The following is a 15,502-nucleotide window of genomic DNA, read 5'->3' on the forward strand; positions in this document are numbered from 1 at the left end:
GTACTGTGCTACAGATACAAGTCCAAAGAATGAAATAATTTCTCCTTATAAAGCATTCATATCCAAATTCATAATTCAAACAAAAAGTACATATAAAAATATACACTGCAAAACTATAAATAAAATAATTCAATATAATTATATATTTATATAAATTTATATGTAACATAAAATATAAATAAAAATAAGTAAAATTAATTAAACCCAAGGCAGATTTGGAAGGAAGATACTAACCTTGTGGGGATTAGGAAAGACTTCATAAAGAAAATGGTGCTTGAGGTGCATGTTAAAGGAAGCAAGTGACTCTATGAGGTGGTAGTAAGGATGCAGAGAATTGAAGGAATGTGGGACTGATGCTGCAAAGGCACAGGGGTGGGGGAAGTGAGAAGGGCTAGGAAGTTGGGAGGAGTGTCTTGTGAGAAAAACACAGAAAAATCCAATTTAATTGGATCTTGGATGACAATGTGTGAGAGAAAATAAACACCCATTTTGCCTGTAGAGATAGGTTGTGACTAGGTTATGAAGGACTTTCAAAGCTTAACAGAGGAGTTTCTATTTTATCCTAGAGGCGATAAAAGGCTACTGAAATGCAGGGGGAGAGGGGCACATAACCAGTTGTATTTAAGGGATATTACTTTGAGAGCAATATGTAGGATGGACTAGACTAGTGAGAGAATTGAAGTTAGGAGGCTCTTGTCTAATATAAGTGAGTGATGATGAGGGCCTGAACTAAGGTTTTAGCTGTGTGAGGAGGGAAAAAAAGGAGCCTTCTGTGAGAAATATGAAGGTGGAAAAGGTAATATTTGGCAACTGATTGGATATGTGGAGTGAGAAGTTCAAGAGTCATGTGAAGTTACAAACCAGGCAGACTTGATGGACTGGTGATTCCTTCAACAGAAAGGGAGAAGTTTGGAAGAAGAGGGAGTTTTGGGGGAAAGATAATGAATTCGGTTTTAAGATATGTTATTGTTTAAGATGTTCCTGGAGAATCTAGTTTGAAATGTTCACTAGGGCAATTGAGATGTGGGACTGTTGAGAAGATAAGGGAGCAAGGGATTTGAGTGTAGATAGTAACGTAGAGGTAAATTGCTTCACCAAGAGGTTGACTAGGGAAGGGAAAACAGTATAACCGATGTCTGGGAAGTGGTGTGGTGTGTTGTGTTTTGTTTTATCTATTACTATATCGACTTATCTATTACTATATCTATTTACCATGCTTTGTTTTATCTATTATGGTTATTTGTTATCTGTCTTAGCTTTTCTTCTTACTTTACTCCTGATCAGTCTTCTTTTCAGTTACTTTGCCACCAAGACCTGAGACCATGGCTGAGAGAACATAACCTTCAGTGTTCTCTCTGCTGCCCTTCTAACCTACTAACTTTCTAGTTCAAGAAACCATAATGAAATTCTTACTGCCTTTATTACTGTGAAGTGTTTGTCAATCTATACCCATGAATTTATTTAACTACCCCCTTTAAATTTGACAGGTAGGTGGCAGAGAGGATAGAATGTTGGACTTGCAAGACCTGAGTTCCGATGTTGCCTCAGATAGCTGTGTGACTCCTGGGCAAGTCACTTAACCCCTTCAGCTCCTCATCTCTAGGGTGGGGATAACAAACTCGCAAGGTTGTGAGGACCAAATGAGATAACATCTATAGCATTATATAAATGCTAGCTATTATGATGATCCATTTCCAAACTAAAATACCCTTCTGAGCTGTACCCCTCTTAATGTATTGTCTTTGTTTAATAATATGTAAGTTCCTTGAGGACAAGGACTGTCTTTGATGTTGTATCTGCATCCCTAGCACTTGGCTTAGTGCTTGGAACATAGTAAGCACTTAATAAATATGACTTCATTTATTCATTCATTCAATTGTAAAATTCCATGAGAACAAGGAGTGTTTCTTATTCATTTCTTCATCTTCTATAATACCTCACACAGTGTTTTGCACTCAGTAGATAATCAATAAATTGGTTGGATTGAGCTGAATTGAATTTGCAAACTCTTCAGGCAGTCATGCTTGAGTGGGGGGGGGGGTGGGGAGAGCACTTTGTGGCATGGTTATGACCTTACTGTTCACTTTCTCCTGCTGCTTCTTTCCTTCTTCTTCCTGTGGATTGGTGTTCTCCTTCTGCCTGGAGTTGGGAGTTTCCAAAGAATCCATGAGGCTGGTCTTTTCACAGGGGTTGACCTTCACCTCTTGAAAGAACAATGTACACAGCAATCTGCAATTCTGAAATACAACTTTCTCATTACTCAGTCAGGTATCTGGGTACTTTTCTCTAAATCATCATCATTGTCCACAATCACAAAGAATGCTGGGCTTTTAAAATTCATATTTTTTTACATTTAAGATGCATTTTCATAATCATATAAATTATAAACTCTGTGATGTTTGCTATCCTCTACACATTTAAATATATATGAATATCATTCCAGAGGCCATTTGTTTTATCTTGGGTATGTTTCCTTTAACTGTCATAAGTTGCCATTTCTAAATGTGCAAATGGTCAGTTAGTCAGCACTAGTTAATTAAATGCCTACTCACTATGTTCTAGGCACTGGGCATACAAAGAAAGGCCAACCCCCAAAGAGACAAATAAACCAACCAACCAAATAGTCCCTGTTTTCAAGGAACTCATTCTGAAGGGAGAGATAGTAGTGTATATGCAGAGTATATACAGGATCAATTGGAGAGAATAAAGGAAAAAACATTAGAATTAAGACGGGTTAGGAAAGACTTCCTGTGAAAGGTAAGATTTTACTTGGAACTTGAAGGAAATCAGGAAAGCCTAGTAGGCTGAAATAGGGAGGGGCAGCTACACAGATATTGGAAAAGGCCAGGAAAAGTACCTGGAATTGGAAGATAGAGTGTTGTGCTCGAGGAATAGCAAGGAGACCCATATCACTGCTGATACTTTGGTTATTGCCCTATGGTCTAGGAAGCTTTTCCTACTGTTAGGATAATTGACCCAGAAAGAAGCTAGCAATTATGCTTTTGACATAAGATAAACAAGTTATTAATATAGCTGTGCAAAAACCCCGCTTATCATTAGCACAAATGTAATACCATGCTAGATTTGGAGTGTGAATTAAAAGAAACACATAGTAAAAGTAGTTGCCTTCCTCACTAACATTCATCTATTCTCAGTTTAAATCTCAATGTACTTATCTAAATTTAACTGTATTTAGAGGGGCAGTGCACTAGAGGAGGAAAGGGCCTTGGATCTGGAGTGAGAGGACCTTGGCTTGGCTCTATATTAGCTGTGTGACCTTAGAGGAGTCACCTCTCTTCCCCTGTCCTCACCTTCTTGGTAAAATGAAAGGGTTGAATGAGATTATCCTCTGACACTTCCAGGGTTGAAATCTATGGCACCAGGCAATCAAGAGACAAGCAGAATTTGCTGACATTGACCCTGACTGACCACCTGCAGCTCTAAGAGCCTTGGGCAGTTTTGTATCCTTCGTACTTGGAGGTAGGTTCCCTTTGCATTATTATCTCATTTGATTCTCATAATTACCCTTCAAAGTAGATGCTATTATTATCCTCATTTTGTTGTTGTTCTTTTATTTTTGGTCATGTCTTTGGATTTCTATTTGTCATAGCCTGCTTTGATCAGGCTAGTAGGCCATGAAGTTTTTGTTATTCAGAAATTCAGTTGTGTTTGATTCTTCATAACCCCAAATGGGGTTTTCTTGGCAAAGATACATTTTCTTCTCCAGCTCATTTTAAAGATGAAGAAATTGAGGCAAAAAGATGAAGTGACCTGCCCAGGGCCACAGTTCCAGTAAGTGTCTGAGGCCAGATTTGAACTGAGGAAGGTGAGTGTTCCTGACTTCGGGCCGACACTACCCACTGCACCACCTAGATGTTCCAGGTAATTAAATAGAGAGTCTTATTTTTGGACTTTGGTTTATGACTGGTCAGATGGTATATCTCTGCTGTATTCCTCTTATTTTCTGGAATCATGAGTATCTTCATTATATAATGGCCTGGTGGTGTTGGATTTTAAGTCCTTTCAGGGCTATTGTTCCTCTTCCAATCTCAGTTGTCCATTTTCAGCTTCTCTTTCCAGCTAGTGTTGCAGAATTTTAAAATCACTACCTGTGTTACTGCTATTTTAAAAATAGTAAGATTTACATATTAAGCACTTCATTGGTTTTCCTTGTGGGGCTTCTAAGAGGTGCCCAGATCATCACCAGGTTATACCTTATACTAATGATTCCAGCAGTTTTTAATAAACACACATGGATGCCAATATTTTACTTTAAAACAGAGAATTGTGACTTTTAAAACAGAGTACACAAGGTTCCCAAACAATGATGGGCACTAGAACTTTCCAGGGTTGCTATGGGAGGGATTCCCTCTTTAGGTATTACAATTTTTGCACCGTCATTTCCAGTACAAAAGTCATTCACTTTTCAGAGACATAAAATAAGCTTTGAGCAACCCTGCTGTCTCTCTGTTGTCATAACCATCATGCGTATGGAGGATTTTCATGTTCTTTGGGCCTCCTTTTTCTCCTGACATAAGGAATCCAGTCCTTTTTTTTATCCAGCTCCCCTCACCAGCTTCAGCTCATTTTAAATGTTAGTTCACCCCAACAATCAGTTCCTCCTGGCCAGTAGAAGTCAGGTCTAGCATAGAATCTCTTTTGGGTATTGTTTCTTCTACCTTTTAAAGGATCCAGGAACCCAAAATTTAAGTTAATTAGAGGCAGCTGATGGCACAGTAGATCGAGCACTACACCTGGAGTCAGGAAGATCGGAGTCAAATTTGGGCTTAGACACTTATTGTGTGACCCTGGGTAAGTCATTTAAGCCTGTTTGCCTCACTTAACTTCAGTTTCCTCATCTATAAAATGAGCTGGAGAAGGAAATGGCAAACCACTTCTGTATCTTTGCCAAGAAAACCCCAAAGGGGGTCACAAAGAGTCAGACACAAATGCAAACAAACGAAGAACAAATTGAGGATAATAGTAGCACCTACCTTGAAGGGTTATTATGAGGATCAAACAAAATAAGATTTGTAAAAAGCACTTATCACAGTGCCTGGCATACATAGATGCTTACTTCCCTCTTTCCCTCCCTCCCCATATTGCCAATAGTCACACAATTAATAAATATCTGAGGCAGGATTTGAATCCAGATACCTGGGTTCAAATAAGCTTATATTTGTAAAGCCCTTTGAGACCTTCAAGTGCTATATAAAAGCTAGTTTGTTATTATTATTAATTTTATTAATTATTCAACTTGAAGCACATTCATCATCCCCATGCTGCATTGGCTGTTTGGTATCCTACAGCCCCACCAAGCTATTTCTCCCAAATCTCTCTTGGCAATCAAAAAGACTCTTCTTCAGGTGCTCAATTTGATGTCTAAATGATCAGAGTAATTCATCCCAGGAAACACTGGCATTTCAAAAGTAGAACTTAATAGCCAAAAGTAATCTTGAAGTTTTTTGATGTGTTCTGGAGATGTTTCTAAGTCAGAGGTCATCGTGGTTTATAAACCACTGACCTCCATGACAATAATTATTCATTCCCTCTCCTATTTTACCTCTTTACCTATTTTTTTGGGCAGTAAAATAGCTGCTTAATATCATTCTCTCACCTTTTAATAAAGGCCTTTACCAGAGAGGCTCAATAAATTAACTATTGCTTAGAAGAAGAGGATGGGGCAGGGTCCCATTAGTCCAAAATGGACATTTTAATCAGAAAATATTAAGGACAAACCTGAGGTAGAATCAAATGCTCCTTCTTTCCTCAGCGCGATGTTCTAACCATCATACAGGATTTCGATGGCAAACAACTTTCATCACGTGGCATCTGCAGTTTCATTAAAAACACTTTGGCTTTACCTTTTCCAGATTAAAGTTTATTTTACTTTGCAGTTTAATTTTTAACTCCCCTTTTATTATGTCAAGAAACAGCTTGATGGTTAACTGGGTAGAGAGGATGATTTGAGTAGGGATGAGTACTGTCAATGACCTGTCTCTTTTTCACAGAGATGAATTGCTAAAGCATTTACCAAGTGTGTTAAATGCTTTCAATGTACCAGGCACTATGCCAAACAGTGGGGCTTCAAATACAAGTAAGAGGTGTGCGTGCATGTGCATGCGAGTGTGTGTGTGTGTGTGTGTGTGTGTGTATGTGTATGTGTGTAAAATCCTTCTTGTTGAGATGAGAGTGAGATTCATGGGTTGCCTGTATCCATATAATTCCCCTCTCTTAATATATTTTTCATCTCATGCAGCCTGTTTTGTGAGATAGTAAGTTTCCTCTTCCTCTTCCTTTCTTCCCCAGGACATTTTTTTCCCTTTTCTACCTTCTAAGGCCATCAAAACACAATAAAATCACCCAGACTTTCTGTCTTATTTAACTCCTAATGTGTTAGGATCCTGGAAGAATATTTGTTTCTACTGCTCTAATAGGATATAAACACTTGTCCGCTTCCAAAGTTCAGATTTGTTTTCTCTTGATGCCTGTGTTTATATTTTATTAATTTTAAATTATTAAAAATTTAATTTTTAGATTTTTATTCATTAGTAATGTTTGAAAGCCAACTGCTGTATTAAAGGCCTATTTTTCCTCCACAGGAAAATTAATCTGTTTTATAGACTAAGTTATTGATTATAAGCTTTTACCCATTGCATTTGGAATTTCATATTCCAAGATGTCTCTGAAAGCTACTATGCCTTGTATTATATTTACTATGGTTCCTTGCTACCTGAACTGTCTTTTTCCAGCTATTTGATATATATGTACACATACATTACCCAGAAGTTTGAGGTTTTGACTATGAAATTCTTGGAAGTTTTCATTTTTTCCCCGCAGGATGTGGCCAATGGATTATTTCTATTTGCCTTTTGTGCTCTGGTTTTAATTGATCTGAATGGGTTTCATTTATCAATTCTTGAAACAGGGATCTAAGATGTTAAAAAGAATTTTTGGCTATGATTTTCAGATAGTCTGATGATCCCAAGTCTTATTTTCCAGGTCAGGTCTGTTTGTTGGATTTTTTTATTATTATGTATGGTTCTAAGATTGGACCTGGTGGTCTTAAGACCACCATGACAGTTTCCCCTTAAGATAGGCTGTAGTTTCTGCAATCTATGCATGGAAACCCTTTTTTTTTAAGACTAGGTCTAATGGCCTTAAGATCACTGACAGTGTCCCTTTAAGGGAGGCTGTAAGTTTATAGAACTAATTTATGGTAAAATACAGCAACATTTTTTGGAAGTTGATACAGCTATGTCCTCCAAATAATATTTTGTTTGCCACCAGCTTACTTTTTCTCTCTGATATGTAAACCCTCCAAATAATATTTTGCTCTGTCTTCTGATATACAATTTGGTCAACTCCAGGGAAGTCATCCAAAGTCACAGTGTAAGAACCCCACTGTCAGAAGGGTACTTTAGAACATCACCCTCTCCAGCAGGAGCACAGCTTCCTACTGGAATATCTCCTTTCTGTGTTCCCCAACTCAGCACTGCCCTTAAGTTCCCTTAACATATACTCTATGTTAGTGTATATGGCTGAGTTGGATGTCTGGTCCACTCTTCCTCTCTCTCCCCTTCTCTGTCTTCCCCATTGCTTGCAATAAAATTTTGTATTGAAATCACTCCCACATGTTATTCTGATCACCTGAACCCATTAAGGGGCTGTTTCCCCCTACATCTTTGTTTGGATCATTGGTCTTAGACATAAACTGGGTATCCAGAAAAAACTTAACCTTTTGACAGCCACACCTAGCATATGACACTGTGAGGCCAGTTTTAGAAAGCAAGGGTAAATAGGGGAACCCACATCCTCCTGGGAAAGACTCCCTTATGTCACAGGGCTGTTACAAAACAATTGGGGCACCCAGCGGTGTGCTGCAATAATGCGGACAATGCATGCAGTCCATTTGGACCAACAGTCCTCAGCAGCCTAAAGTAATTAGGGAAAATTCCATAGGAAGCTTCAAGAGAAGTTTGAAAAGATATAGCAATCACCTGTGCAGTCTTATTTTGTTTGAAAGGCATACTACCTGCCTGGTTTTGGGCCTCTTTCTCAGCTAACAAGTCCTGGTGTTCAAGGGTAGACCCTAGGGTGAAGACTAGGGTGACAAAAGTCACCTCCAAGGGCAAACATTCTGGAGGAGTTTTGTGTGTTTCAGGACTTCCACAGCCTAGACATAACCTAGAAGGAACATTAAGAGTCATCTCTGAGGGCAAAAATTCCAGAGGAGTCCTGTGTGTTTCAGGACCATGGTTTCTCTATGTCTTTCAAGAATATTGGGTCCAGTGGCTCAGGATCCATGGAGTAAGGATGCCTACTTCTTCCCAGAGGGACTTTAGTGACAAAATTCCTGTGTTTGGAGCAGTGCCTAGGAATGACCTCCCTTGACAAGGTAATGTTCTTGCAACCTCAGCCAAACCACTGGGCTACTGAAATGTATGGGAAAATTCAGGATCCAGGTCCCATCACTCCATCAAAAGGTTATTTCACTGACTAAAGAAAAAAAAAAGAACCAAAGTGAGTTTGAAAGTATCTTCAATGAAGTCCAAAAGTTTTTAAAAATGGGTTTGCAATCTGTAGTTTAAATTTATCTGCTGCTTAAGAACCACCTATTATTAACTTCTCTTGACCATGAAAAGAGAGAGACTTGTTTAAATCAGGGAGCAAACTGAAGGTAAGTAAAATTAATTTGAGAAAATGTTTTATCTTGCCACTATATTTTCTTCTGGGAATGATATAACAGAATTTTGTTTAGGTAAGTTAAAAGCAAAGTCACCTAAAGATTTTGGAATTGACTATGCATTTGCTAACTTTTAACAACCCCAAAAGACAACAGCATTGCAATTAATTGTTATTGTATAATAAAAACTTGTGCTAAATTGCAAAGGAGAAATTCAGTGGAGCGAAGATTATTTTATAGATAGTATGGGATATGATTGAGAAATAAAGACCAGAGAAATTGAGAAAGTAGAAGAAAGGCAGTGAAATGTCTGATCAGAACATGAAAACAGGAAAGGGCAAGTTTTCAAAGGACTTAATCTAAGTCTACTGAGGGAGATATAAAAAGAAAGGAAGAGATAAGTTTAAGCAAGCAGAGATGAGAGAAGAAAGGGTGGAAAGTTATAGAAAGCTATGGTCCATTTGCAGTGAAATAGTGTGAATGGAGGGTTGGAAATAAAGGGTTCGGAGTTTTGGAAAGAGAGGTTTGAGGGAGGTTTTTATCTCATTGAAATAAGTGAGGGAATTAGAATAGCAAGTGGTAGTGGCAATTGAGTGAATCATGCTGACTCCATCTTGTGATTTAATTCTGGAGCTAACTTAGTTCCATTTTTTATTCAATTATGGGTCTAGTTCAATCAATTTCTGTCTTATGAGAAAACTTTATTCAATTGCGGGAATTATGAGAAAGCTTTATTGCATTGCTCAAACTTATCGCTGTGTGACTGGGAAGCTGGACTACCCTTACCTGCTGCTTAAATACCCTTAACTAATGACCTAAGTTATCCTAACCAGAAACCCAATCAGATCCAAAGATTGATGCAAGGAGTTTTCTCACAGTTATATACCTCAAGTAAACTATATGTCTTATCTGAAAACTGGCCCCATACTGATCAATCAGTTATTGTTTCCATGTTCCTTTGATTGTTTACAGACACTTGGGGAGGGGGACAACTATTTTTCTGATTCTAGTGAATAGCATGTTATATTAGGAAGGCAGAATTTATGATTTCAGAGAATCTCATATGTGCCTAAAAGGTCCGGAACCGCAGGATATAAGGAATTCTCTAGGCAGAAGGCAGGAGAACTAAAGCATGTATTTACACTCCACAGTAACAAGCCCACAAACCAGCGTCCCCATTTTGATATTTTCATCAAAAGCTTCCAGGACCAATAAGTCCGCCTCACAAGGGTAACTAGGAGGCCACAGAGAAGCGAGATGGTATAAGGCAAAATCGTATACATGCTTCCCCTCTACGGTAAGAAGATTACCCACTAGCCTCCAGTCAGCTCTGCTACCAGCAGCTCAGCTTCGGCTGTAGGCGTCTCTGGCTCCAACCGGAAAAGGAAAGGAGGATCTTCAAGCTGTCCTCTCCCCTCTTATAGAGTTTTTGACATCATCAAGTGCCGCCTGAACGACCAGGGCCGATTGGTTCTTGACTTGGCCCCTCCCCCAGCGTAGACCACGTTAACACACCTCCCCTCAGCCAGCCCCACGACTCATCACACAGGAAGCTCTGGTCCTGCCCCGGAAGAGCAAGCCCCAGCGTCCAGGGAAGCTCAACGAGGCGAGCTGAGTCATTCAAAGAAAACAAAGTCCATTCTGGCTACACATGTATTTGCTCTCTTCTCAACTTGGGAAGTCCCTAATCTTTTCCTCAATTAGAAATCAGACTACCCAATTTTGTATCCTGTTAGTTGTTTTCTCTTAATTAACTGGTCTTATTTAATTGATTGTTTTTAATGAGTAAAAATCTGTCTTCCCCTTCATCCAGGGGCCAGTGTCAAAGCTGAGATACTTGGTTCCAATTTGTTAGGCAATTGGCATACATTTCTTAAGAAATTAATATGCTTGGGTGCTAGAACCTTTGTGTCCTCAGTCATTTCATCTTTTACCTACCACAGAAGTAGGATATAAGAAACTTTATTTGGTCATTCTTTATGATATTGAAAGTATTGAAATATGTTTTCAGTATGGAGTTATTTGAGGATAGCATACAAAATCATATCGGAAGGAGTTAAACTTTTTAATGACTTAATTGCATCATTCTCTTAACATTTCTTACACAATAGTTTCTCAAAACTCACAATATAAGAAAATTTAAAACAAAATAATAACATATACAACATTATGGATTTAAAACATGAAGTGAAACACTGCCAGTCAAATGACATCAATTCAGTTGAATAAATCTCCAAATTATCTAACAAAGAAAATCACTCTCATTTGAGTTTCGGCGTTCTGTACTTGTTGGATTCAAGGCCAGTATAGAATAATTTCGATCAAATTATACTTTTATCAAAACTTATTTTTGAAGTTTCTAAACAAATTGCCTTAATGTCAAATATTAAGTATATTTTTTTCTTTAAGATCTGATTTACTTACAAAGGGTCAAAGATCAAAATTATCCTGAAGAATATATCTGTCTAGGGGAGTACGACACTGTGAACCCACCTTCCATGTTCTCCTGCTTTTTCAACTTTCTTATTTTGCTTTAATATTTCTTGGTGTCCCACAGAGTCATCGCTTTCTGTTTGGCCTATTCTAATTGTCATAGAATTCAATTCCTAGGTTTATTGACTTCTACTCAAAACTGCTAATTCTCTTTCTCATTCTTTTCTCCTTAATTCTCACTTTATTAAACATTGCATTTTGCAGTACTTGCTTCATTTATTCTAGGCACCCTTACAATTCTTGGGGTCATGTCATTCCTTTCTCCAAGGATCTGCCTGGACATGCGATGACGTTACAATTTTCTTCTGGATTTACCTTTTGGGTCTCCCTCAGTTCGTGATATTTCTTCATTGTAATCGGCATTGTGTGTTCACTCATAATTCTAGCCTCAGTTTCTGGATTGGGACTTTGTACTTGGGTCAGACTCTGCTCTCTCCACTGCTGTTGGATGGTGTGGGCAGGTCCTTCTTGGTCCTGGATGTGGTGGATAATGAGACTTCCTTCTGTAGGAATTCCTAGGTTTTGTCAGGAATCCTTAGTCTTTCGGCATTTTGACTTAGGTTTTATCCTTACTTCCTTCTCAGTTTCTCCTTGCACAATTGAAAGTGCGTTGTTGGTTCCATCTCCTGGAGTGATACTAGCTGACGTTTATATGGAACTTTAAGGTTAGAAAAGCCCTTACAGATGTGATCTTGTTTTACCTTCATGACAATCCTGGGGTGGTGGTGGTGGTGGTGGTGGTGCTATTATTATCCCCATCGTACAGATGAAGAAACTGAGTCTGTGAGAGGTTAAATGGCTTGCCCAGGATCATACGTGTAGTGAATTTCTGAGCTGGGCTTTCAATTCAGGTTTTCCTTACTCCAATTCAACACCATCCACTGTGTCACCTGATACAGTAAGAGCGACTAACCAGATATTGTCAATTACGCTGGTGTTAGTCGTTCTATAGTACCCCAGCCTTCTACTACTATCTCCAACTTCATCCTTTTCTCACATACCCTTCTCCTGACCAAGGCAAAGCCCCCTATATGCACAAGTGATCCTATTCATCCTGTCTTCTCCAGCAGACTACTACTTTTATCATCCCCACTTTTTCACTTTTATTTAATCTCTCCCTATCTACTGGTTGCTTCCTTATTGCATATAAGCATTCTCGTGTCTCCTTCATCCTCCAAAAACCATCACTTGATGCACCCATCCCCACTAGCTACCATCCTGTGTTACTCAGGAAAAAAAAAACTGGCATGAAAACATTTTAAAGAAGTCTGACAATGCAGTGCCTTACTCCATTCATCATCAACAGCTGAGAATGGTAATTAAGAAGTGTATGAGAGCTGTCTTGTCCCGCTACTTCAATACTTATGGAGGGGTATGAAGTAAGTCTGAACAAGTATAGATATATCTGTGCAATCAGTCAGTGCAGGCTTTATACTAAATGCAAAAAGTCCTTGATTAATGACACCATACAGGAAGTTGTGTTTTCATTGGCTGGATAGACTCACCCATGTCCTCTGAGTTTAGTATTTAATAGTAGACCAGTTTGGCACCCAGAGACTCAGGGGTATGGCAACACCACAGAAGGAGTGGAGATCTCTTGAGCTGAGCTCTACAGAGACGGTGGGGTGGGGGGGAGATAGAAGAAAAAAAGAAAGAAAAGGTAGGGTTGAGCTATGGCCGGCAGGAGGGCCCTATAGTAAATTCTATATTCACTACTGACCAGGGAAGACTAATATGGAAGTATGTACATTGTCCCAAATGCCTTGTGATACTGATAGTAATAACCCAGGAAGTGCATAAAAGTAGATGAAAGCATAGCTAAAGGTTTGGGACTTCCTCCAGATTACATACTGGAATATATGTGAACTGTGTTTTTTGGAACCAATTTTCATTGCCTCACTTGTTTGTAAATGACTGGCAAAGAGAGGAAATGGATGGCAAAGGATTGAGAGAAGATATACAAGTCAAAGAACAGGGAAAGGGTGGCAAAAGACTCCAGAGTCAGACAGCTGAAGGAACTTTACATTGCAATGATGACAGAAATTGGAGTAAGGCAATAGAACCCTGGGCCAGACTATCACTGACCTCATACCTGGGATCAAGAAGCAGTGGGTACTACCCAGTACATATTTCTTTATGTCCAAGAAAACTTTACATGACAACTTTGGACATAGGGGTCAAGAAAGCCCCTAAATCTAGGAAGAAAAATATTTTACCTGTCTAAGCCAGCTACACATCTTACCAAAACATGTCACTTTTGACCAATGTGTGTAAAGTACTGTCAACTTGTCCTGCATATATGAAAGATATGGATACTAGTAAAACTTTGAAATGTGTCTGCATTGATTTCCTATCTGGAAGGAGATAGCAGGAACAAAAGTCATACACCGGTGTTTACTGACAATTTCTCTAGGTATGCCTAGAAAACAGAAAGCTTCCACAGTTCCTATAAAGCTGGTTGGGAAAGTATTTCCCAATGTATGGACTTCTTGCCAGAATCCATTCAGATCAAGGTATACACTTTGAAAAAACACTGGTCAAAGACATTTTAGCTTTGAGGAGATAATACACAGGATAGAATACTAGGCCCAGAGTCAGGAAAACCTGAGTTCAAATATGACCTCAGAACTTAAAAGATGTGTGACACTGAGTGAGCAAGTCACTTAACCACTACCTACCCCAGTTTCTTCAACTATAAATTGGGGATAAGAGCACCTACTTCACAGGGTGGTTGTAAGGACCAATTGAGATGCTTGTAAAACATTTAGCACAGTGCCTGGCATGTAGGATGTACAGTATAAATGTTTGTCACCTCCTTTGCTTCCTTCCTCTTTAGCCAATTTCAAGAAACCTAGGATTACACCTTACCATCTTCAAGGGAACCTGCAATGTCAATGTTAAAAACACACTTTGAGAAGCATATTAGGGACACTGAGTTTCAAACAAAATCTCAGCTGATCCACCGTATGATTTTTCCTTGTACATGTGGGTAATTCCACCAGGAATGATACTACCAGCTTTATAGCTTATCTACTGATGTTAGGGTATAAGCCATATCTACTTACTTACTCGAGTTTTGGAATTTCTGAGGATAAAGAATCTACAGATGCACACAAAAATATATTTCTTGGCTAAGGGACAAATAGAAAGAAACTTGCCTCTTAGGAAAAATTTCAAGTAAGAGGAATGCTGAAGGGAATAAACTTTCTTATGATATTTGTGCTCACTGTCAAGACCTTAAACACATACCGCTAATGAAGATGAAATTAAAGCAATTACAAGAAGTTATTTTGTTAATAAATTTAACAGTTTAAGTGAAATGGAAGAATATTGAGAAAAATATAAATTTCCTAGATTAGCTGATGAGGAAATAGAATATCCAAGTAGACCTATTTTAGAAAAAAGAAATTGAATGGGCCATAAATGAACTTCCTAAGAGAAAAGCACCAGGAACAGATGGATTTATGAGTGAATTCTAGCAAACATTTAAATATAAATTAATTGGTATAATAGGTAAAGAAGATATCCTACCAAACTGATCTTATGAAATAAATGTGATACTGATATCCAAACCAGGAAGAATGAAAACAGAAAAGGAAAATTATTGATCAGTTTCATTAATGAATATGGATGCGAAAATACTAAACAAAATACTAGCCACAAGATTATAACAATATATTACAAAGATTATACATTATGATCAAGTGGGATTTATACCAGGAATGCAGGGATGGTGTATCATAAGGAGAACTATTAGCATAATTGATTATATCAATAATAAAAGTTTAAAAATATATAATTGTCAATACTAATCAATTATATGATTGTTATGATCAAGATTATACATAAGTGCAGAAAAAGCTTTTGATAAAGCTTAACACTCGTTTTTATTAAAAAAAACACTCAAAAGTATTGGTATAACTGGATTTTTCCTTAAATTGATAAAAAAAATTATTTATCTAAAACCATCAGCAAGCATTGTTTGTAATGAGAATAAACTAGAAGCCTTCCCAGTAAGATCAAGTATGAAGTAAGGGTACCCACTTTCACCAGTATTATTCAATATAGTATTGGAAAACCTAGCACTAGCAGTAAGAGAAGAAAAAGAAATAGAAAAAAAAAACAGAATAGGATATGAGCTAATAAAACTATCTTTTTTTTAACCACCCCCCCTCTCAGTCTCCCTTCTCTTCTATCAGCTCCCTTGCTTTTTTTTCCTTTTTCCACTACTTCTTCTTCCCTCCCTTATATCCACCCCTACATTCTTCCTCCCCTTTATCCTCCTACTTCTTATAGGGTAAGTTAAATTTTTATACCTATGTT

General features: G+C 38.1%; 1 protein-coding gene across 1 annotated transcript in view; it reads right to left on the reverse strand.

Annotated features, from left to right (window-relative positions):
- LOC118836912 (sodium-dependent phosphate transport protein 3-like) overlaps positions 1–5,893 on the reverse strand; it is a 53,996-nt gene extending 48,103 nt beyond the window's left edge. The window contains exons 1-2 of the mRNA XM_036744015.1: positions 5,740–5,893; positions 2,078–2,237 (exon numbers count right to left, since the gene is read on the reverse strand). Coding sequence (XP_036599910.1) covers positions 2,078–2,168 — 91 coding nt within the window. The 5' untranslated portion in view covers positions 2,169–2,237; positions 5,740–5,893. The remainder of the gene's footprint in view (positions 1–2,077; positions 2,238–5,739) is intronic.
- Between the last annotated feature and the right edge of the window lie 9,609 nt (positions 5,894–15,502).

This window comes from Trichosurus vulpecula, chromosome 2 (assembly GCF_011100635.1).
Source record: "Trichosurus vulpecula isolate mTriVul1 chromosome 2, mTriVul1.pri, whole genome shotgun sequence".
NCBI lineage: Eukaryota > Metazoa > Chordata > Mammalia > Diprotodontia > Phalangeridae > Trichosurus > Trichosurus vulpecula.